This window comes from Mchenga conophoros, linkage group LG7 (assembly GCF_057382185.1).
Source record: "Mchenga conophoros isolate Kocher_MC1m ecotype Shallow Benthic linkage group LG7, M_conophoros_male_GT1.1, whole genome shotgun sequence".
NCBI lineage: Eukaryota > Metazoa > Chordata > Actinopteri > Cichliformes > Cichlidae > Mchenga > Mchenga conophoros.
The window spans coordinates 11,098,623-11,122,398 of NC_140532.1; the positions used below are offsets into that span (position 1 = coordinate 11,098,623).

The window sequence follows — 23,776 nt, forward strand, 5'->3', positions numbered from 1 at the left end:
AATAGCGATAATATATCCATAAGCACCCCAAGGTGAAGAAATACAGACAGGCTTTGAATGCTGCCTTGTTTTCATTGTCGCTAATAAAGTCTCGTACAAACATCAGCTAACGACAGGAGCGAGAACAGCCTGGAAAGCCTTAAGAGAGATAAAATAAATATAACTTTGATATGAACTAAAGTCTTTTTGTTGTTATTTCGTTATTGTATTTTGTGGCGTGGTGGCGGGGAAAGAACTCAACTAAGTATATCTGGTATACTTATCCGGCAGTATTTCCTAAATGTATATTAAATTGCAAACCATTGGAAAGAGATCAACAAATGTCGTGTAGCTGTGATCATTTTTGGCTGGATACACTAGGTGGAAGCAGCGATTTCTAATCCAAGGTACCTCAACCAAAGAAGAAGCACAGAGGCGAGCGATCCTTTCTAACTAACGGTGAGCAAAGTCCTGAAAAATCAAGCCGCGTTTTATTTATTTTTTTTAGAAATCAGAGAAGGTATATTTCAAGATATTCTAAAACACACCCGGATTTTTTAAATGAAATAGGCTATTATCACAATATTTTTTTGGCTATCATGTCTGCTCTCTCTTGTTCTCTTCTTCATCTCTAGGTTGGTGCTCCCTGCTCCGACTTTCTCCTCCTCTTTCTCACACGCTGCTGAATTTATCCTTGTGTGTCAGAGGTGCAAAGCCATAAGAATGAACAATAAATAGAACTGAAACTTTTTGGGTTGTTATTTAATTATTGAATTCTGTGAAGTGGAGGCGTAAAAAGAGCTCAGGTTATTTAATTAAGTGGTACTAGCAAACATAGGGAACATACATACATCTGCAGCCATGCAGCTGCACTGCTTTTTTAAGGTTGAGTGAGGATGGGAAGAACAGACAAAGAAACCACATGCTCAAAAATAAACAATAAATTGACCTCCCCAAAGGGATTAATAAAGTTCTATTCTATGCTCTACGTTAAGAGACCTGTTTTAATTCGGATAAGTCCCTCTGAGAGTAAAGGCAATCTCCAGCAGGCCTGAGCTAAGGAAACAAAGTACACTAATGTAGTTATAACGTAATGAGTCGTTATAGATATATACGTAATTATACACTGTATTGAGCAGGCTACTGCCCACACTAAACTGTGACTATCACCAGGCAATCTGGGGGTGTTTCCTAAATCACTAGCAGGCGCCAAACTTCTGACAGAGTGAACAGGATGTATGCAGGTAAACTCCAGATTGACACGAGCTGATTGGTGGGGAGTCATGGGGAAAATATTGGCTCGTGATCTACCTTACAGAAAGACAGAGAGAGGTACAACACCAGATGGAAGGTATTTTATTTACACACTAAACTAATCTGATATCCCATTTTCAGCAAATGAAATGAAACAACACAAAATGTATTTTTATTTCATTTTATTTTATTTTTTTTTAATTTATTTTGGTGTGGCACTGTTTCTTAACTTAAAATGTCCTGTTGTAATTGGACATTTTAAGTTAAGAAACGGTGCCAACCACCCCCCTCCACTTCCCTCAAGGTGTATTATTGCAAGGTCAAGACCATGCAATAATACATAGAAACTCCAACCCCCAAGAGCATGCACTTTGGCGACAGTGGGAAGGAAAAACCCCCTTTTACAAGGGGGAAACCTCCAGCAGAACCAGGCTCAGGAATGGGGTGGCCATCTGCCTTGGCCAGTTGGGGATGAGGGAAGGAAGGCAGGAGAAAAAGAGTGGTTATTTTAACCACTCTTTTTTTTTTTTGCCAATTAAAATGGGTCCATCTCATCTAAACTTGGTTTTAAAACTAAGTTTAGATGAGATGGACCAATTTAAATAAATATTTTAAGACAAGCACGTGTGCTTGTCTTAAAATAGCACACCTTTTTCTCATTTGCACTCATTTAGTGTGCACATGAGAAAATCCTAGAGATGATACTTTGTCTCTTCAGCTTGGCATGCTTTTTGAAAGTGTTGACAATTATTTCGTCAACCGTTGGGTTGCTTAACTTCATGAACTGTCCTGGAGAATGCCACTTTTCATGGAGATCATTGTATACTGTCAAGCTGAGTTCTTCAATGTTCTCTAGGGAGATTTTATATTTTTTGGACAAAATTTTGTTCCAGATCTTTTGGCTAAGCCTCTGTACAATGAAGTCAGTTGTTCCTGAATGCCATGTCGTCGTCTCATTTAGTTCGGCCATACTGTGTATTACCAGATCTCTAGTGAATTTTTCCACAAGCTCCCAGTACTCGTCCCAGTTTTTAGATACACTGAGTACTCTTTTTGGTAATCCCAGCAGGTGTTTGGTGAAGATTGGAACAGTAATGTTATCAAGCTGCTCCCTCAGACTAAAAATCAAATATTTTTCCTTGCATTTGTGTGTTTTGCAAAGATCCTTTAAAATGGCCTCGTGGATATTTTTTAGGCTTTTTGGAGATAGATCCAAATGTTTGTCATTAATTTCTGGCCACATTTTCTCAAGCAGGCGATCACCAATGCAGTCAGGAGTGAGGCGCTCTGTGAAGAGCTTGTGTTTAGAGGCGACGTTGTCTATGGCCTTTGAAACCACCATCTGAATAACTTTGTTGACACACAACTTTTCCTCGCTCAGAGAATCAGATAGTGGACTGATCTGACAAGAAGTTAAAGACTCACTGTCACTGAGGAATCCCTGAAATCTGGGGGTTGCCTCATCTTTCAGTCCTCGACTTTCTGTTTCATCTCTGTAGCTTGAGTTGTCTACAGATATGCAGCCTACAACTGGTTGAGCCTCCAATCCCTGGTCTTCTACAGAGCTTTCACTTAGAGAATCAGACAGCAGACTGATACTAGAAAAAGTTAAAGACTCAGTGTCAGACTCAGGTACTTCTAGCTTCACATTGTTTTCCAGGAGACAAGATTCTGTTTTGTCAAAGTCTTTTCTATCAGCTGTGAAGTTTTTCTTCATACAGCTCTTTTTTGGCTTTGCTGTGTCTATTGTTTCGAGTTGTGTGTTTGAATTACCCACAGATATGCAGTCTAGGGCTGCTTCAGCCTCCAGTCCTGGAGTTTCTAAGTTTTCATTATCACCGTGCTCATCCACAGAGCTTTCATTCAGGATGCTGTCCTTTGCTCCTGTATCCTCTGTTTTCTCGGGGCAGTCTGTGCCCATGGACTGAAGACAGACCTCAGAGGTCTGCATGGAGGTTGGATCTCCATTCTCTGTGGGTTCCCTAGTTGATCTCACTAACATTTTACAAAACTTCAGCATGTCTGTTAACAAAGTGGAAAGCAGATGAAGGTCACAGTACTCTGGTTTGAAGGGTACCAGAGATTGCCACTGTGGTACAATTGTACCAAAAAAGTGGTTGATGAGTAACTCCCAAGTTTCCACTGAGGTGTAAGTGAGTGGAGTATTCATGTTAAAGTCTGTACTATTTAAACTCTGAATTGGAGAAGTGGGATTCATTTGATGTGTAGTTGGAGTTGTGCTAGACATGTGTGCTGTTTGTAAACTAAATGCGCTTAAATTACACTCGCTGCTCTGATGCATAAATGCTTTGTGAACTGAGCTTTACTGGCGTTGCTCTTGGCTATTTATAGCCTCGCATGTCAGAAGCCACGCCCACCCCGAAGAACGCATTGATAGGTCACAGCAGGTAGCCAGTGTGACGTCACACGCAGTTCTTGGCCCGAAGAAAACTGTTTAAAGTTAAATAATAATAATAATAAATTCTGTTTAAAGTAAGTAACAGCTCTCATGTGGCTCATTTATCAATAACAAAGAACCTTAAACGTTTTTTTTTTTAGGTTAATAGCGATAATATATCCATAAGCACCCCAAGGTGAAGAAATACAGACAGGCTTTGAATGCTGCCTTGTTTTCATTGTCGCTAATAAAGTCTCGTACAAACATCAGCTAACGACAGGAGCGAGAACAGCCTGGAAAGCCTTAAGAGAGATAAAATAAATATAACTTTGATATGAACTAAAGTCTTTTTGTTGTTATTTCGTTATTGTATTTTGTGGCGTGGTGGCGGGGAAAGAACTCAACTAAGTATATCTGGTATACTTATCCGGCAGTATTTCCTAAATGTATATTAAATTGCAAACCATTGGAAAGAGATCAACAAATGTCGTGTAGCTGTGATCATTTTTGGCTGGATACACTAGGTGGAAGCAGCGATTTCTAATCCAAGGTACCTCAACCAAAGAAGAAGCACAGAGGCGAGCGATCCTTTCTAACTAACGGTGAGCAAAGTCCTGAAAAATCAAGCCGCGTTTTATTTTTTTTTTTAGAAATCAGAGAAGGTATATTTCAAGATATTCTAAAACACACCCGGATTTTTTAAATGAAATAGGCTATTATCACAATATTTTTTTGGCTATCATGTCTGATCTCTCTTGTTCTCTTCTTCATCTCTAGGTTGGTGCTCCCTGCTCCGACTTTCTCCTCCTCTTTCTCACACGCTGCTGAATTTATCCTTGTGTGTCAGAGGTGCAAAGCCATAAGAATGAACAATAAATAGAACTGAAACTTTTTGGGTTGTTATTTAATTATTGAATTCTGTGAAGTGGAGGCGTAAAAAGAGCTCAGGTTATTTAATTAAGTGGTACTAGCAAACATAGGGAACATACATACATCTGCAGCCATGCAGCTGCACTGCTTTTTTAAGGTTGAGTGAGGATGGGAAGAACAGACAAAGAAACCACATGCTCAAAAATAAACAATAAATTGACCTCCCCAAAGGGATTAATAAAGTTCTATTCTATGCTCTACGTTAAGAGACCTGTTTTAATTCGGATAAGTCCCTCTGAGAGTAAAGGCAATCTCCAGCAGGCCTGAGCTAAGGAAACAAAGTACACTAATGTAGTTATAACGTAATGAGTCGTTATAGATATATACGTAATTATACACTGTATTGAGCAGGCTACTGCCCACACTAAACTGTGACTATCACCAGGCAATCTGGGGGTGTTTCCTAAATCACTAGCAGGCGCCAAACTTCTGACAGAGTGAACAGGATGTATGCAGGTAAACTCCAGATTGACACGAGCTGATTGGTGGAGTCATGGGGAAAATATTGGCTCGTGATCTACCTTACAGAAAGACAGAGAGAGGTACAACACCAGATGGAAGGTATTTTATTTACACACTAAACTAATCTGATATCCCATTTTCAGCAAATGAAATGAAACAACACAAAATGTATTTTTATTTCATTTTATTTTTTATTTTTTTTATTTATTTTGGTGTGGCACTGTTTCTTAACTTAAAATGTCCTGTTGTAATTGGACATTTTAAGTTAAGAAACGGTGCCAACCACCCCCCTCCACTTCCCTCAAGGTGTATTATTGCAAGGTCAAGACCATGCAATAATACATAGAAACTCCAACCCCCAAGAGCATGCACTTTGGCGACAGTGGGAAGGAAAAACCCCCTTTTACAAGGGGGAAACCTCCAGCAGAACCAGGCTCAGGAATGGGGTGGCCATCTGCCTTGGCCAGTTGGGGATGAGGGAAGGAAGGCAGGAGAAAAAGAGTGGTTATTTTAACCACTCTTTTTTTTTTTTGCCAATTAAAATGGGTCCATCTCATCTAAACTTGGTTTTAAAACTAAGTTTAGATGAGATGGACCAATTTAAATAAATATTTTAAGACAAGCACGTGTGCTTGTCTTAAAATAGCACACCTTTTTCTCATTTGCACTCATTTAGTGTGCACATGAGAAAATCCTAGAGATGATACTTTGTCTCTTCAGCTTGGCATGCTTTTTGAAAGTGTTGACAATTATTTCGTCAACCGTTGGGTTGCTTAACTTCATGAACTGTCCTGGAGAATGCCACTTTTCATGGAGATCATTGTATACTGTCAAGCTGAGTTCTTCAATGTTCTCTAGGGAGATTTTATATTTTTTGGACAAAATTTTGTTCCAGATCTTTTGGCTAAGCCTCTGTACAATGAAGTCAGTTGTTCCTGAATGCCATGTCGTCGTCTCATTTAGTTCGGCCATACTGTGTATTACCAGATCTCTAGTGAATTTTTCCACAAGCTCCCAGTACTCGTCCCAGTTTTTAGATACACTGAGTACTCTTTTTGGTAATCCCAGCAGGTGTTTGGTGAAGATTGGAACAGTAATGTTATCAAGCTGCTCCCTCAGACTAAAAATCAAATATTTTTCCTTGCATTTGTGTGTTTTGCAAAGATCCTTTAAAATGGCCTCGTGGATATTTTTTAGGCTTTTTGGAGATAGATCCAAATGTTTGTCATTAATTTCTGGCCACATTTTCTCAAGCAGGCGATCACCAATGCAGTCAGGAGTGAGGCGCTCTGTGAAGAGCTTGTGTTTAGAGGCGACGTTGTCTATGGCCTTTGAAACCACCATCTGAATAACTTTGTTGACACACAACTTTTCCTCGCTCAGAGAATCAGATAGTGGACTGATCTGACAAGAAGTTAAAGACTCACTGTCACTGAGGAATCCCTGAAATCTGGGGGTTGCCTCATCTTTCAGTCCTCGACTTTCTGTTTCATCTCTGTAGCTTGAGTTGTCTACAGATATGCAGCCTACAACTGGTTGAGCCTCCAATCCCTGGTCTTCTACAGAGCTTTCACTTAGAGAATCAGACAGCAGACTGATACTAGAAAAAGTTAAAGACTCAGTGTCAGACTCAGGTACTTCTAGCTTCACATTGTTTTCCAGGAGACAAGATTCTGTTTTGTCAAAGTCTTTTCTATCAGCTGTGAAGTTTTTCTTCATACAGCTCTTTTTTGGCTTTGCTGTGTCTATTGTTTCGAGTTGTGTGTTTGAATTACCCACAGATATGCAGTCTAGGGCTGCTTCAGCCTCCAGTCCTGGAGTTTCTAAGTTTTCATTATCACCGTGCTCATCCACAGAGCTTTCATTCAGGATGCTGTCCTTTGCTCCTGTATCCTCTGTTTTCTCAGGGCAGTCTGTGCCCATGGACTGAAGACAGACCTCAGAGGTCTGCATGGAGGTTGGATCTCCATTCTCTGTGGGTTCCCTAGTTGATCTCACTAACATTTTACAAAACTTCAGCATGTCTGTTAACAAAGTGGAAAGCAGATGAAAGTCACAGTACTCTGGTTTGAACGGTACCAGAGATTGCCACTGTGGTACAATTGTACCAAAAAAGTGGTTGATGAGTAACTCCCAAGTTTCCACTGAGGTGTAAGTGAGTGGAGTATTCATGTTAAAGTCTGTACTATTTAAACTCTGAATTGGAGAAGTGGGATTCATTTGATGTGTAGTTGGAGTTGTGCTAGACATGTGTGCTGTTTGTAAACTAAATGCGCTTAAATTACACTCGCTGCTCTGATGCATAAATGCTTTGTGAACTGAGCTTTACTGGCGTTGCTCTTGGCTATTTATAGCCTCGCATGTCAGAAGCCACGCCCACCCCGAAGAACGCATTGATAGGTCACAGCAGGTAGCCAGTGTGACGTCACACGCAGTTCTTGGCCCGAAGAAAACTGTTTAAAGTTAAATAATAATAATAATAATAATAATAATAATAATAATAATAATAATAATAAATTCTGTTTAAAGTAAGTAACAGCTCTCATGTGGCTCATTTATCAATAACAAAGAACCTTAAACGTATTTTTTTTTTAGGTTAATAGCGATAATATATCCATAAGCACCCCAAGGTGAAGAAATACAGACAGGCTTTGAATGCTGCCTTGTTTTCATTGTCGCTAATAAAGTCTCGTACAAACATCAGCTAACGACAGGAGCGAGAACAGCCTGGAAAGCCTTAAGAGAGATAAAATAAATATAACTTTGATATGAACTAAAGTCTTTTTGTTGTTATTTCGTTATTGTATTTTGTGGCGTGGTGGCGGGGAAAGAACTCAACTAAGTATATCTGGTATACTTATCCGGCAGTATTTCCTAAATGTATATTAAATTGCAAACCATTGGAAAGAGATCAACAAATGTCGTGTAGCTGTGATCATTTTTGGCTGGATACACTAGGTGGAAGCAGCGATTTCTAATCCAAGGTACCTCAACCAAAGAAGAAGCACAGAGGCGAGCGATCCTTTCTAACTAACGGTGAGCAAAGTCCTGAAAAATCAAGCCACGTTTTATTTTTTTTAGAAATCAGAGAAGGTATATTTCAAGATATTCTAAAACACACCCGGATTTTTTAAATGAAATAGGCTGGCGGAAACCGCCGGTGGTTTCAATTGTTTTCTAAGTCTAGCTATTTGGCTAACGTAGCTAGCATAGTAACCATAGTAACTATGATACCGGTTGCCGTATATTGTAGTTAAAGCTACAGTAAGGTTGACGATTCGTGCTAAGAAACTCTTATTTGTGGTTTTTATGGTCTTGGCAGATAAAGAACAGTAGTTAAAAAAAAGAATCTCCGACGATTACATTTCATAGAGCAGAACTGAATATAGTCCGCCCCAATCGGTAAAGCTAACTGTGCTAGGCTTTTGAGCAAGTGCACCTCGTGGACGTTTTCGTCCTCCAGAAATTAACAATTTCCCTATAATATCCCTAAATCCGATATCCATCATAAGTCGTGTCTAGAAGCAAGTACGCCTGCCTTGTCTCGAGACTCTGGAAGTGCGCTGCAGTGGAGGTCGGGTGTAAGAGCCGAGACGTTTATGATTAATCAGGGAGAAGAACTCTTCTGCTTATTTTCACGATATTGATGGCCCACAGTGTCAACATTTAGATTACAATGCATAAAATACATAAAAGCCACTGAAAATACATAATAATACAAGTCATATATCGACATTTCTAACAAGATAGAGATTTGTGTGCGTCAGATTTGATTTATTAGGTAAATTCCTCTTGAACCTAATTTTTATTTTTCTACTGCACAGCTTTTCCTGGTTCAGTGTTACGTACCGTTCAAATGACGTGTGTGACACATATAAATGAGTCCCCTGCTGTACACTGCAGGCAGTGGGTCTGTTTTACTTATTTGACAAAGATCTGAGCATTTTCCTGTTATTTCTGCCCATTTGTTAAACTATAATTTCTGTTTCATTAAGTAAACGGTTTCTCTCCGAGAAAAAACCAAACAAACATGGTTTGCATACTATATATTTATTGCCATGCTTTAATAATTAATGTTGTTTAACGGAAAAATATTCACTAAGCATTGTTGTTATAGATATTGTTCAATACAGTATGGTTCAATAGCTTTTGGGTAAACAGTTTTCTAGTGTGGAAACCAATAGATCTGTAAACCAAAATAAAATTTCTCCACTCTCTAACCTACCTACATAATTTGTCATAGATTTGATTTTCTTACTTTGCTTTTAAGGATCTATCACATTGCCAAGATTTCTGTGTTTCTCAGAAAAGCTGGATTTGGATTTCCTTTGCAATTACATCTCCAAACCCTCAACTGCACTAATTTTGGTTTTTGTCATTATACGATCAGTCAAAGTCAAACCTCGATTTCCTTTGAACCCACTCTATCCCAGTGTGGCTCCTGTTTCCACATATATAAAAAAGACAAGCAGCCACGCCTCTGAGTCAGATATTGTTAACATTCTTCATCATCATTACTGCTTTCTCACTTAGGTAGGATCTAATAGTGTCTACAGTTACGCCCTCTCATTGCTTCTCTAAGCAGTCAGGTCAACTTCCAACACATGAAGTCCTAGATCCCTTAATTAAATCATGGCCCGCCAGCCATCCCAAGTCTACCAACCATATATCTGATTTGGCAGTCGAGACCTGTCTACTTAATTGTCTCTATATCCTCTGAAAGGCTTTTAAGTGTCTGCCAAGCACAGGCAGCCATGGTAGATTTATCCTGACACCTTTCCTACACTGCATGCAACACTAATGTTTAAATACCGCTTTACAGCGAGCCAGTATGTTGTGTGTAAATCCAAATAGTGTTTTAATTAGGAGGGTTCATGTTTTAAAGAATAAAAATACTGGGTTTGTATATATTATGTATTTATTTATTTATTGCAGGTCGCAGTTTAAATTCTGACTTTTTAAAATTTCAGTCTGTGCTCATTCCTGGGAGAAAGGATTCCGCCATTGGGGCACTTACACATGGAACATGTCCTGCAGGCAGTCGGTGTCTTGGAGGCGGTCATCCTTCGCAGTTTTGGCCCTGAAGGAGGACAGGTGCTGTTCACACGAGACACGGGACAGGCGATGTTGAGCCGCAGTGGGACACGCATTCTCACGGCACTACATCTGGAGCATCCGTTGGCCAGGTTAACAGTCAAACATTTACTTGAATGATTATACATATTTTTCTAGGTTTAACTCCTTGGTGACGTGTTTGTGTGTTCCTCATTTTAGGATGGTGGTGGAGTGTGTCTGGAAGCATAGCTCTGCAACAGGCGATGGATCCAAAACCTTTATCCTGCTGCTGGCATCATTGCTACGGTTGATTCATGCAGCAGCCAGCAAGGAGTCTAATGTGTCACACTCTTATAGCTCAACAAAAGCAGCAGAGGCTTCCACTGCCAGACACTTGGCTGACAAACTGCTAGCATTTGGGTTGAAGGAGTTGGATGAGCTCATTGCTACGGGAGTGGTCCCTTATGGAGGCTGCATTTCGTGGGAAGATTTCACTGTGGAAGCACAAACGCCATCTCTCACAAACAATCTCTGTGTTCAAAAGCTGCTAAGATCATTTTTTCACACACGCTGTGGTTACACGCACTGTGACTTCAGTAGTCACCTCACATGTGAGCTGCTCAGTCACTGGAAGTTTAAAAATCAACTACCTTCATTCTCTCTGCAGCTTGTAAGCGACTACTTCCCTGCCCTCCATACACCTGTGTCGGGCTTTCCTGTCCGCTCTTCACGTTTAATCGAGGGGCAGGTAATCCACAGGGACTTTGCCACGCCACCGCTTAAGACTGACCACCAGCCAGTTAAAGCTGTAGTTCTCACCGGGTCGCTGCAACCAACATTGCTCAGCACAGGAGACGTGCTTGAGTTGGGATGTAGAGGCAGAATGAAGGAGGAGAGAAGTATTTTACACTTTAGCTCCTGGATGGAAAGCTCACTGCAGGGTATTATTGCGAAGCTGCAGACTTTGGGTGTTTGTGTGCTTCTGTCTGCAGTAAAACAGTCTGCTGCTGTCCTGGCTTTAGCCACACAGGCAGAGATGTGCCTTGTAGAATGTGTCAGTGAAGATGAACTTTCTCTGTTTTCCCAGCTAAGTGGAACTACTCCAATCTGGGACTGTTCAATGATTGAATCAGAGCACGTAGCCACACTGGCTTTTTGCCGGCCGATACAGCTCGGAGCCCACAGGTATAAAAAACACACTTCGTCTTGAGTAATGTAGTGTGCTCGTATAATATTATAGATAGCAACAGGAAGTTTAGCATTATCTGTAATCTCCAAAACAGGAATTAATGCTGTTTTGTTTAGTTTAATGTATGGGTTTTGTCTCTTCCACAGGTATGTCCATGTGGCTTTCCAGGACTCGGAAGAAAGAATCACCATCAAACCCTGCAGTCTGATCATCTGTGCCCCAGGGGAAGGACAGATTGAGCAGTATGCATGTGCTTTACAAGATGCCATTCGCATGCTACTTAGAACTTGGGAGCCCATGCATGCAGCTGCAGCCACAACATCAAAGAGCACCCTGCAGTCGCATAAAGGCGCATCTTTACATACAGACAGTCTGACCGAGGAAACCGCATACAGATCCATCGCTATACAGCCCATTCAAAAGTGTGTGTTAAAGCCAGGCTGTGTTTTATCTGCTGGTGGGTTATTTGAGCTTCTCTTACACTATGCCCTCCTACAACATGGACATAGTTGCTCAGTTTCCCCTGACCTAAATATAGATGCTTCTGTTTCCCAGCTCTTGGCAAATGCCCTACTGAGCGTGCCTCAAAAGATTTACTCTCACAGTCCGCACCATTTCCTGGAGTCTCAAAGAAGGGTCATAAGTTTTGTTAGTAAGTTTCCAAATGATTCCCACCCTTTTAGCCTTGTATATAAACGAGAAAATACTATAAGCCCTATACAGGTCGAAGGGCCTCTGGGGGATGGTAAACTAAGCTTGCATTGTTGTAGAGAGGGTGACAAATTGTCAAAAGTTTCAGAGTTGGATCTGGGCCTTGAATCTGTCTCCTGTAAATACCAGCTACTTCTTGCTGTATTGCAGTGTGTCGCAAGTCTCCTTAAGGTGGACGCTGTCCTGCCTACACACACTGCTTTACACACCCAGTCGCGTAGACTCACCAGGACTTCCTGGGAGGGTACAGAGGACGAAGGCGAGGACTGAGATTGTGTCTTAGTTAAGATAAAAGCCATAAACATATTTTCTCTCAGTGCTCCCTCATGTCAAAGATGGAGTAAATACTTAGCACTTTAATACATTTTTGGCACAGTGATTTTTCTATACCCACAAGATATATCCAACTATCTGTCCATTCTCTTCCACTTATCCTTGTCAGGGTCACGGGGGAACTGGAGCCTTTCCCAGCTACCATAGACCAAGAGGCAGGGTACACCCTGAACAGGTCGCCAGTCTGTTGCAGGGCTAACACATAGAGACAGACAACCATTCACACTTACATTCAAACCTATGGACAGTTTAGAATGATCAATTAACCTAACCCCACTAACTGCATGTCTTGACTGCATGACTGTGGGAGGAAGCCGGAGAACCTGGAGAGAACCCCTGCAAACACAAGGAGAACATGCAAAATCCACACAGAAAGGCCCCGACATGGTGGTGGAAACTCAGGAACATCTTTTTGTGAGGCAACCAGTGCTATTCACCTTGCCACTGTGTATATTTTGTTCCAACAAAATATATTTTTATTGCAAGACACAGATGGTATTTTCAGTTTTATGACCATGTTGTGGTTGGTTGCAGTTTCTGTGGCAGTAAAATGTTAAAGTGGTCTATAGCATCCTGTCCTGAATCAAGGCAAGGTCTGGCAGTAAAAAAGAAGGCATTAAACACTGTTGTAATACGGAATGTGCAGTTGCGAAATATTTTTATGTGTTGCAAACCTTCCAAGCGAGAATGTGTTAATGCCTTTTTTCTCAGTATTATTCATATTCATAGATTTTCTCTAAAATTTCTTCTCCTTTTCTATTTTCCTGGCCTATTCCCTTGCTAGTTTGTCCCTTACACAAACGGTTTAAATACAGATCATCTCACAAAACAGTCCTTTTTTATAATCAGTGTTATCTCCAAAAAACGATTGAGGCATTTAGAAGGGCAACACCCGGCTGTCAACAACCAAATCATAGCATGCTTCCTTGTGCTGTAATCAGAGGAACACAAACTCTATTTACTTCTATACTCGCCGCTTTTTAGATGGAAACTGTGAGTCATAAAGACATTAACTAGTCATACTGTTTACCGTAACTACCGTGTCATTAGTTTTGAAGACAAAAATTTTCCATAAAATATTTGTAACAGCACAATTAAGAAACAAAGACACTTCTTGTCTTTGTTTGTGTTCTAAGGGAGTCAGTCAGCTGATAGCTGCCAATATCAAAGAAGGGGAAGCTGAGGGAGTTTTCCCAATGTTTTTTTTTCTTTTTCCTACTGCGAAAAAGGAAACAAGCTTGAGTGTAGCTGTCATTGTTGTCAGTCCTATGGAGACACCTACGCACGTCTAACTCTTGCAGCATGCTGTATCGTGAGCAGCTAAATCTAAAATGTAAATAAAGCTCAGTCTAACAGTGAATCAGTGTAACTCTTATATTTTCATTGTAGTTATGAATGTTACCAAGTGACCTAAGAACAGGTGCAGTTAAATGTTCTCCAACTTGTTTACTATTACAGCGTTTGGGAATAATTGCAGGTCATATTATTTTATGGTCCACTTTTATTTCTCTATTTAAATGCTTAAATGCTCCCTTGCTGGCACGTTTTATTTTCCTATACTGAATTGTTTATATTTTCTCTATAAATAAACTTTATGATTGTTACAGTAAACTCATAGTCGACTCAGTACATTTTAGTTTATTTGGCGCTTATTGTTAAATTTTGTCTCTGTGAAACAGTGCATATGATATAAATCAATCTCTAAATTGAAGAGAACACTGCAAAATGCATCGTCAAACTGCACGTAAAAATATAAACAGCTAACATTAGAAATCTTACAAATACAAAAAGGAAAACATTTACAAACACAAATCAGGATAAGGACCAGGAACAAATCAAATGTCATGAAAATAAAGGAATCAAGATGCTACTCTAGCTTAAAGTTAACAGCTCGGTATTCAGCTGGCTACTCGTCACCTTAATTTTACTTAAGAAGTTGCATGAAAAAAGGAACTGTAAAACTGCTGCGGCTGTGTTGTGCAGAAGTGTTTGCTTTTTTGTGTTTGTTTTTTTATATCTGGACCATGTTCTTGCTAGTAGATGACCCCAAGTGACAGCAATAGAAATGTTATCAGTATACAATAGTATCATGTTTTGTTTAGATAATTAGCTGTTCACACACTAATTTCAGTCAAATCACCACAAAAGTACACATTTCTTTTTACTACACTGCCACTGAATAACAGATGACACCCATTTTAAAATTGGGCCTTATAACCACATAACAGCTATCTAGTCCAGGAAAGTGGGCCTAAGCATCAGCAGCACAGATAAGGCTGACGTATAATGCAATCAGAAATATGTGCACCCAGCCTAAGCTTAGTTTATCCCCCCCTTTAACGAGCAGTGTTTCTACTGGCAGTGGAGAGTCGTGGGACTCTAGGAATGACATCATGCAACATTAATGAGGACTTCGAGAGGGTGTCACACCACCTCCCTGGACCTCCTGATGGCGCAGCACAGGAGCATGCTAAAGATCATCCCAAACACCTGTAAGAAAGAGTGTTACAAGTTTTGAGCTCATTTCTGGACTGTCCTCATTCAGCACAATAGCATTAAGAGTTAAACCAATCATGCGCTCACCATAATGACCCCGATGGCAATGCCTACTCCTCCTATGATGTGCAATTTGGAGTTAAACACCTCTTCAATGGCATCAGGGCAGCTCTGCAAAAGATAGTAATAATTTCTTTGAGCTTTCTGAACATGACTTGTGGGATGGTACACATAAAAGACAGCCTGAGGGCATGTGGGCTCCTGTAAACCACCGTTGCTATGGTAACACTGCAAAGAGACTAGGGGATTGCTCTGCAAAGGGAAGATTGACAGACTTATGACACACATTGGACCATGATTATGCATTTGATTTACAGTAATTGCCACAGATCTCAGAGAGATGAAGCATGCCAGCATGCCTCTTGATTTCTCCACTCTCCATCTCTATCCACACACACACACACACACACACACACACGCACACACACACACACACACACACACACACACACACACACACACACACACACACACACACAGGATAGTCATACCTTAGTAATGAGCTCCTCCAGCAGCTCCCCCTTTGGACACGTTTCTGTGTTTGTTTCCTCTAACCTCCCATTTGGACCACAACAGTTCAGCTGTAAACATATATGAATATATGTTGTAAATGAACATGATGACCATGAATGCAGATGAAAACAGAGACCCCCCATCCCACACCCTCACCCCACCCCAAATGTGCTTTTCCATGGCATGCATTTTTCATTTAAGTCTGTGAAGGTTCTCAGTCATCCAGGTCATCGTAGTCAAAGGAGCTTGCAAAGAAAGGCGTCTCCAGACAGCTTTCTTTGCAAGCTCCTTTGGCATTTTTAATTTAACTTTGCTATTTGGGCTGATTGGGACCTGATGAATGTAAAAACAAAGAATCACCGTTTTTTTCACCTGATTTTTGTTTCTGAGAAAAATGAGGTCCACATAAGAGGATATTCATTTTAAATTTTGATAGAACAGTGGCAGTATAATGTCATTGTAAGTGGATATCAGGCCCTATGTAGAGCAAAATTTAGTATTGTGGTCTACACAACCCAAAATGTGGTCCTAGGAAGTTAAACATAGTCACCGTGGCATCACCTAATGGTTTGTAGACTCACACACTGAAGTACACCCTGGGCTGTCATTTATGTTACTGTAAAAGGTTATATATAGATATATATATATATATATATATAAAACCTTTTACAATAACATACAATAACATATATATATATACACACACATATATATATATATTTATATACATATATATTTAAATTGTTAATTAACATTGACAATTAACCCTTCTCATATACACTTATGGACTATCTGAGGAATCACTCATCGTTGGTCATTAGATAGAATGGAGGTTTAAGGCTTCATTTTGGAGACCATGTCCATCCTTTTTATACAGATCATCCAAATAAAGCCTGCACCTCTCTTAATAGCGTTTGCGACACATGTTAATGCAGACATTAAGCCTGAGATACAGCATGTTAAGATGTGAGACTTAGAAAAGGTGGTAGATGTGTTGTTATCACTAGATACACGTTTTCCTTGTACTACCTGTATAGTTTGTTGTGTGTAATCATCTCACAGTTTTAGCTTCACACATAGCAGCTGTGGTTTTGATCTTAGTAATTCTCATGAAGAACGGTAATACAAAAAAAATCTGTCCTAGAAAACCAGTTTCACCTAGAAATAATAAACAACATTTATCTGACTCTACCGTAGGTGACAAATTTCTTTTGGATAAGATCAGAGTCGGCCTGAATTAGAAAGAGACTCACCTCAGCTTGAATCACCCGCAGTGTCTCTTTGAGGTGCTCGTCTCCATTTGACTTGTAGTTGTTGTACGTCTGTGTGTAAAATCCTGTGATATCATTCACCACCTGCAAAACAGCAGTAAACGGAGAAACGATGATATAATATATGTCACAGAGACACATAAATCTCCAAACCCCTTCACTCGACTCGCTTTTTTGGATTTGGTTTGTCTTTTCTGATCTGGCAGTGTTTTCTCACATGGATTCCTGTAGTGTACTAGGTCTGTGTAAAGTGTTTTCAACCTGATAGTTAGCATTATAATTTGTTAAAATGTTACCTGGCTTTGGTTAGAAAATCCCCAGATTCCAGCAGCTACCTCAATGGCAAATATGATTAACAGGAAGAAGAAGAACTGCAGAAAGAAAAAGACTAAATTAAACTCAGCTGACTGTTTGCTTCCAGGCATGCTTGCGCGCATGTCTTCTGCGCCCATGTATGAACACATAAGGTCAGTTGAGGGTAGCCAAACCCAGTTTTCATTTACTCCTCCTCTTGAGAGGTTTAATACGAGAAGAGAAGATTATGGCCAGACGGAGCAGGATGGTGGAAGCTAGTGCAGAGAAATCTAAGAGACTCTTCCGTGGCTTTCACACAGTTCAGTAAACAAAGATGAAGGCAGACATCTCATATCTTTTGAGTGAGCCCAAGGTTCGTCCGTAAAGCACACTTGTGACAGTGAGATAAAAAGTCCAAGTGCAGCTAAGTGAAATCACTAAGACAGTTAAAATTTTTATGTTAGTTAGATCAAAATTAGTTAATAGAATATGATAGTTATGAAGATTATTAAGTGGTACAAACCGTTCCCAGCATACAGGGGGACTCCCGGATGGCACCACAACATCCCAGAAAGCCCACCACCATGATCAGTGCTCCAGCTGCTATCAGAATATATACACCTACACACACACAACACATGTGATATACAGAGAAGAATAAATAGCTTTTATATAAATAGCTATGATATAATAAACATCCCTGCATCTTACCTGTGTAAAACACATATGAAGAATCTGGTTCTTCAAATAAGCTTTTGGTCTTCTGGTCTAATCTTAGCCACAGTCCTATAGCTAATACAGCAGTGCCGGCGAGCTGCAACACACAAAAATATATGTTGTCACATACAAGATATATTGCAATTTGGACCATGCAATTTGCATACTGTTTGCTCATTAAAAGTTGAGTCAAGAAGAAAACTCTTCATACTCAGTTCTCTTCATGTCCATGCATGCACCATCCCCCGCTTGCCAACCTAATCAGCAAGCATCGGTTAACAATTATGCCTCTGAGTTTTAAACACTGCACTGACCAGCTGTTTCTCCTGGTTTCATCCTTACAGTTTCGCAGTACTCAAACAGAAATCTTCAAATATAATTTAATAAACAGTGCCTCGTTGTGGAAACTCTCCTTTCACAGTAATTACTTCTATTTGTCTACAAATCAATCAAAAAAACACCTACAAATATTACAATTCAATACCTACACAGCTTCATGTTTCTAAAAAACAAAATAAAACAAATAGCCCAAAGTAAACTGAAACTGAACATTACACTTTTGATTCTTAAGCTCTGAGACAGATAACAGAGAAGGGAGCCTGCATGGCCACAGCTTGCACACATTCCTTTTAACATTTTCACTTAACATGAACACATAGTAGCAAGTTATTTGAAATATGCGGAGAAAGTATTCTAAAACTCAGAGTTTAGGACTTTAAAAAACGTGTGTACAAGGCCACTTACAAGCCTCGGCAAAGATAGGTTGGTAAATGTTTAACTTTGAGAAGAAAGGTGGCACGCAGTTTTTTTTTGAAAGCGTGGGAGTGTCACTTTGCCTTTTCTTCTCACGTTTTGACAAATGCTTCTTGTTTTGAATACTTTATGCCATATTGCTGCAGTTTTCCTGTATCCTTTAAAATATGTTAGCTAGTAGAAATTTGTTACAGAACTGTAACACAAGTTGAAACATTTCCCCTTTTCTTTATCACACAAACCACCAGATCAAAAAAATTTTTTTAAATAATAATTAATTAATTAAAAAGCAAAATACACCTACCCAGAAGAAAAGGTTGAAGATGAACATGAGATATTTCACACATTTGATTCCCCCACCGAGAGCCATGTTGAGTCACATTAAACAGTTCACCACTGTGACAAAGTAGTGCCTTTTTTTCCAGGAAGAAGCCAACGCAAAGGTAGTGGTAAGAGAGAGTATTCTCAATACCGTGCCTTTCAGAGTCACCTGATTATGGAGGTAGGGAGTGGCCAAAGTAACTCTTCTCTTTCAACCTGTTGTTCCATGTATAGTTAGAGGGTGTTATGATCTGGTAGATAGAGGGGTTGTGTCCAGGCATGTAAACGTTTCCTAAAATACCTGCTTGACGACACATTTAATCCTCTGGTATCTGAACTCGTACCTACAGTGAATGGGTCGACTTTTGCTTCCCATTACACCTACAGCTTCTGCTGCACCCAGAAGTGGGTTTTGATCCAGTCCAAGCAAAATTTGCGAACTCTGCTCTGTGTGCACTGACACAAAAGCTGCACTGAGCTTTGACCCTGGTTAGTTTCTATCTCAGAAGGGAAGTGTCTTTGTTTAAATGAGGATGCTAGTTATAAGGAAGCGTCCCTGTGTGTTGACAAATTCTGCTGATTAAGAGTTATACTGTAATTTATAATGTATTGTATTCCTAAAGCTTCTCCATTTCGAAACATTTGTGACTTTTAAAAAGTGATTCTAATGACCTATTTTCATCAATCTTATTAACACTCAAAACTTATTTTTTTCTCTCACACGTAGCGTTCACATGCTGTGGGAAATCTGTCTGCCCTGTAATTAATGCTACACTTAGCTCTATGTATAGCGTCGCAGATTACAAACGTGCATAAAAGGCAACACAACCATTTGAAACCACACGCACACATCCCACTCAAACACGCACAGCAAGACACACCCTGCGGGTGCGCAGGACAGCGGGACACACATAACCTACATGGGATATCTAGCATTCACGCACAAGCATGTGCGCGCGCACACCGCCAAGTAAACAGACTTCCATTAACAACTCTTTTAGGGGCGGAAATGTTAATTACTTAATTTTGGGGCTATATCTCGGCCACAATAAGCCCCCTCCCCCTCATTGCAAGTATTAAAATGCCATGCGCGCAAACTCCAGAGTGTGGCTAGTAGTGATGGGATTTCCGGCTCTTTTTAGAGACCCGGCTCTTTCGGTTCGGCTCACTAAAAAGAGCCGGCTCTTTCGGCTCCGAACCGGCTCTTCAGGTTGTTTTGTTGCTTTAATTAATTTATTATTAACAATAATATAAAATTATGCACAAAAGGAATTACTAACATAAAAACAAGTGGTTTTATTTATATATGTTTATATATAAATATATGCGGTGGCCCCTAGAGACAAAACACGTACAAACTCCAAAACACATTTCTAGCATGAACTGAACTTCCAAAGCAGAGCTACTAGATCACTTAAATTACACAATTGAAAGCATGTGTGTATTGTTTGTGTATTTATACACAGGCACTCATATATATATTCAAATAATTTAAAAAAAAGTTCATTTACCTGTTACTACGACACACCAAATCCGGTCGTTGGTACTTGCTGGCTTGTGTAGCCACAAGATAACAAAGGCTCAACACTGCGCCCAGCATCCTGGAGCACTTCTGTTGTCTTTTGTACGTGTTTTGAGTTTTTATGTGCTTCTGAGTTTTTATATGCTTCTGAGTTTTTACGTGCTTCGGAGTTTGTACTGTTTTTACGTGTTTTGGAGTTTGTACGTGTTTTTACATGTTTTGGAGTTTGTACATGCTTCAGAGTTCGTACGTGATTTGAAGTTTGTATGTGCTTTGTCTCTAGGGGCCACCGTAAATATACTTTTATTTATTCACTCCACATAAAATGTAATAAATAAATCATATAATATAAAAATCAACTATTCACATTTCAAGTTTTAACTATTTAAATTTTCAGCTTTTTCCTTTCACAAATTTAAAGTGAAAAGAACACAAAACACTGCAAACCACAACACAATTAAATATAAATTATAATATGAAAACTAAAAGAACATGCACATTCTCTGTCATATGGACCTGCATGAATAAACTTTCTCAATCCTTTATCATCTGCAACCGAAAATAGTTGTGGATGATTACTATACCTTTCTAATGTTGTTGTCCCTGCCTCTCTTTCTCTCTCTCTGGCTCTGTTCCTGTGCTACTGAGTGTAACTACCGCCCCTCCCCCCTCTGCCCAGCGTAAAGCACAAGGCTCGCGTGCAGAGTGAAGCGGAAAAAAAGTGCGAGAGAGAGGCTGAGAGAAAAAAAAAAAAAACACGTGACGGCTCGCGATAAGGAGCCGGCTCGCGTCGTTCACGTCAAAGAGTCGGCTCTAAGAGCCATTTCGTTCGCGAACGACCCATCACTAGTGGCTAGTCTGCGCGGTGGAACTGGGTCACTTGGCCACTGGGGATTATTCTCCAGCCCGCACGGTCTCCACAAACATTGGGACACTTTGTATTTAGTGGCAGCCAGAGCCATAATTCATTCATGCGGCTGCTCAGACAATCCGGGGATAAGTAACAGACACACACCGTGAGCACTCGGCACTATTCTGCATCTGGGACGTCTATACCGTGTAATTTTATTCACTATAGTAACCTGCGCTCACACGAATGCGCATGTTCCTACGCAAACCTCACACACGTTCGCACACCTACACGCACACACACACGTAGAAAAACAGGCAGGATGCACACGAGAATAAAATATTTTCTTGCTTCGGACTCACCCAGAACACCAGGTTAAAGGCAAACATCAGGTATTTGATGCACGTCTCACCCCCCGACAGTGCAGCCATGGTGGTCCTTGAACTGTGACTCACACTTGTACCGCTATCTCAAATTCAAGAGGAGAAGAGCCACTATATAACAGCCTGTATGCAGAATGAGGTTATTTGCCGAGGCGCCGGCGCTGACGCGCGTCGTGCGGAGCGCGCCTGTAGTGGTCCGCCCCCTCACGGCTGCACAGCCTCCTATGGCTCTTCTTCTTTCTGTCTTTATTCCTAAAAACTTTTGTTTACAATTTCTTCTTTATTTAATTATTTGACCAAAAACAAGTGGATATGGTTCTATTAGTTATTTTCGGGGATTTTGTGGGATTTCCGGTGATGTAGGAGTGTTGACATCTCCACACGATTTTCGATTTATTCAGATTGCAGCCTGCACTTGCTTTTCAGTATAGTCTCGATGTGTGCCTTTCCTATATACAATAGTGGGAACAGTACACTTAACAGCACCCTGCTGTGGGCATTTGAATGCAAGTTCCTGCAGGACTCTGGGCATTGCGATGACGTAATTCTCCAGGAATAAGGAAAGCGCGTTCACGGATTAAATATACTGTACATGAATGAACACGGTGCACGAGCAGGCTGTGTGCTCGCCAGCAATATATAGCTCACAGACAGATTATAGGTTACACGCTCTCACTTCTAAACGCGATATGAAACAAGCAGCTTTGCAATTGAATGCATTAGCATCTGTGAGGCATGAAGGCTGTACATTAGTCTTGTGTCTGAACAGTCCTGCTTCAGGGTATATCACGCTTAGATATACGTTTTACGGCCATTTTTAAGTGGGCAATGAATTAGCTACCATTTATAGATGATGTATACATTTTTGTTTTACCTAATGTTTTTATAACTTTATTAATTTAATTTAACAACATAGCTGTGAAAGAGTCAACATCGCTATGCTCGAAAAAAGCCTGAAAAGTATGATGCCATTTGTCTACATTTAGCTTTTAATAATAAAGTTTTCAGTTTTCATATCCGTAGTAGGACTGAATTATTTCACGGGCGGTTTATTAATAAGTAGAAAACCCCCACTTTAACCCTTTAAAGCCTGAGCTATGACATTATTTCCAGAAAATTATTGAATTAGAAAAAATACACATAAATTTGCATATATTAGTTTTAATTTGGTTATATTTGCTATATTTGTTTGTGTGGTTGGGGGGGGGGGGGTGGTTCTGCAGGATAACCAACTTGACCAAAACTGCCTCACCATGCATATAAATGACTACCTAAAGCTCTGCATGCCCTTTCAGTTAAGTTATTATATCAGAGCTATCAGAGCTGCTATACAGAAGACATGTAGGCACATTTGCAAGTAATAATGTTAGAATTTTGTTTTTCTCCAAATTCCGCATGTTCATTTGTCTGTTTTGAAAAACATCTCTTGGCATCTCACTGTCGCACTACAGGACATTTTTGGTTACACACATAATTTCAGTGATGCCAGTAATACCCTTGTTTCAAGCAGAGACGCCTTCTATCAGGCAGATTATGAACGTCTGCGTGGGTTTGCGGTGTGTTTGAAGCACACAGCTCCACAGGTGATTTCTAGCTCAACACTAGATAGATCATACATACTGTGCGAACATTTTGGGTGCTTTGTCTGTTTACACCAGATAGGTAGATCAGGTAGTCTCCACAGACCCTGATCATTACGTATTTAGTAGCCTAGAGTTACATAAAGAGAGTGAAAGCAAAAGAAACAGCCTCAGTCTGCAGAATTCTTATTTACTTATTTATAATTACTTTATGCTTGCTTCATACTTATATAAATACTTATTTTTGTGACATTGTGATACAGGTTGTGAATCTGAAAACACCAAACATATTCTTCTTCTTTTTCCTCAGCTTTGTCCAGAGACAACATAAGTTTCCACCTGAGAGTGCTGATCATCACATGTTCCCATTATGTGTGCGTGTGTGTATATGTGTGTGTAATTTTGGCGCCGTTAAGACAAGTGTGTTTGTGCATGTGACACTATCGAAGCAGTGTAATTGCGTGAGATCGCTTTAGTAAGTGTTTTTTTTTACCAAAAGGATTGTTTGGCTTGGCACCGATACAGATACGTATGTGTAGACTAATCACTCAGCCAGGCGATCAGTGGGCATATCCTGGCATTGTCCCGTTGAGTGTGTTTGATGGTGTCAGTCTGCAGGCTCCAAGTTGTGGACAGAAAGGCATTCTTTCCCTCTTGTCTGAACCTGGCAAGGGGAGTGGACTTAAGAGAAAGCCTATGAAAGTT

At 40.1% G+C, this 23,776-nt stretch overlaps 2 protein-coding genes across 3 annotated transcripts; one reads left to right on the forward strand and one right to left on the reverse strand.

Annotated features, from left to right (window-relative positions):
• The first annotated feature begins 7,096 nt into the window (after positions 1 to 7,096).
• On the forward strand, positions 7,097 to 14,107 carry bbs10 (Bardet-Biedl syndrome 10). Its single transcript, XM_085282071.1, has 4 exons — positions 7,097 to 8,059; positions 9,994 to 10,209; positions 10,298 to 11,263; positions 11,414 to 14,107. Exons 2-4 carry the CDS (start codon positions 10,043 to 10,045, stop codon positions 12,246 to 12,248), a joined length of 1,968 nt encoding a protein of 655 aa, XP_085138197.1. The 5' UTR covers positions 7,097 to 8,059; positions 9,994 to 10,042; the 3' UTR covers positions 12,249 to 14,107.
• On the reverse strand, positions 13,935 to 21,667 carry cd9a (CD9 molecule a). Of its 2 annotated transcripts, none has more exons than XM_085282073.1 (8): positions 21,471 to 21,667; positions 17,657 to 17,759; positions 17,469 to 17,566; positions 16,948 to 17,022; positions 16,634 to 16,735; positions 15,359 to 15,448; positions 14,895 to 14,978; positions 13,935 to 14,801 (listed from the first exon to the last, which is right to left on the reverse strand). In XM_085282073.1, exons 1-8 carry the CDS (start codon positions 21,537 to 21,539, stop codon positions 14,736 to 14,738), a joined length of 687 nt encoding a protein of 228 aa, XP_085138199.1. In that variant the 5' UTR covers positions 21,540 to 21,667; the 3' UTR covers positions 13,935 to 14,735. The 2 variants fall into 2 exon arrangements, with proteins under 2 accessions (XP_085138199.1, XP_085138200.1); XM_085282074.1 differs by lacking the exon at positions 21,471 to 21,667 and adding an exon at positions 18,720 to 18,928.
• Positions 21,668 to 23,776: the final 2,109 nt, after the last annotated feature.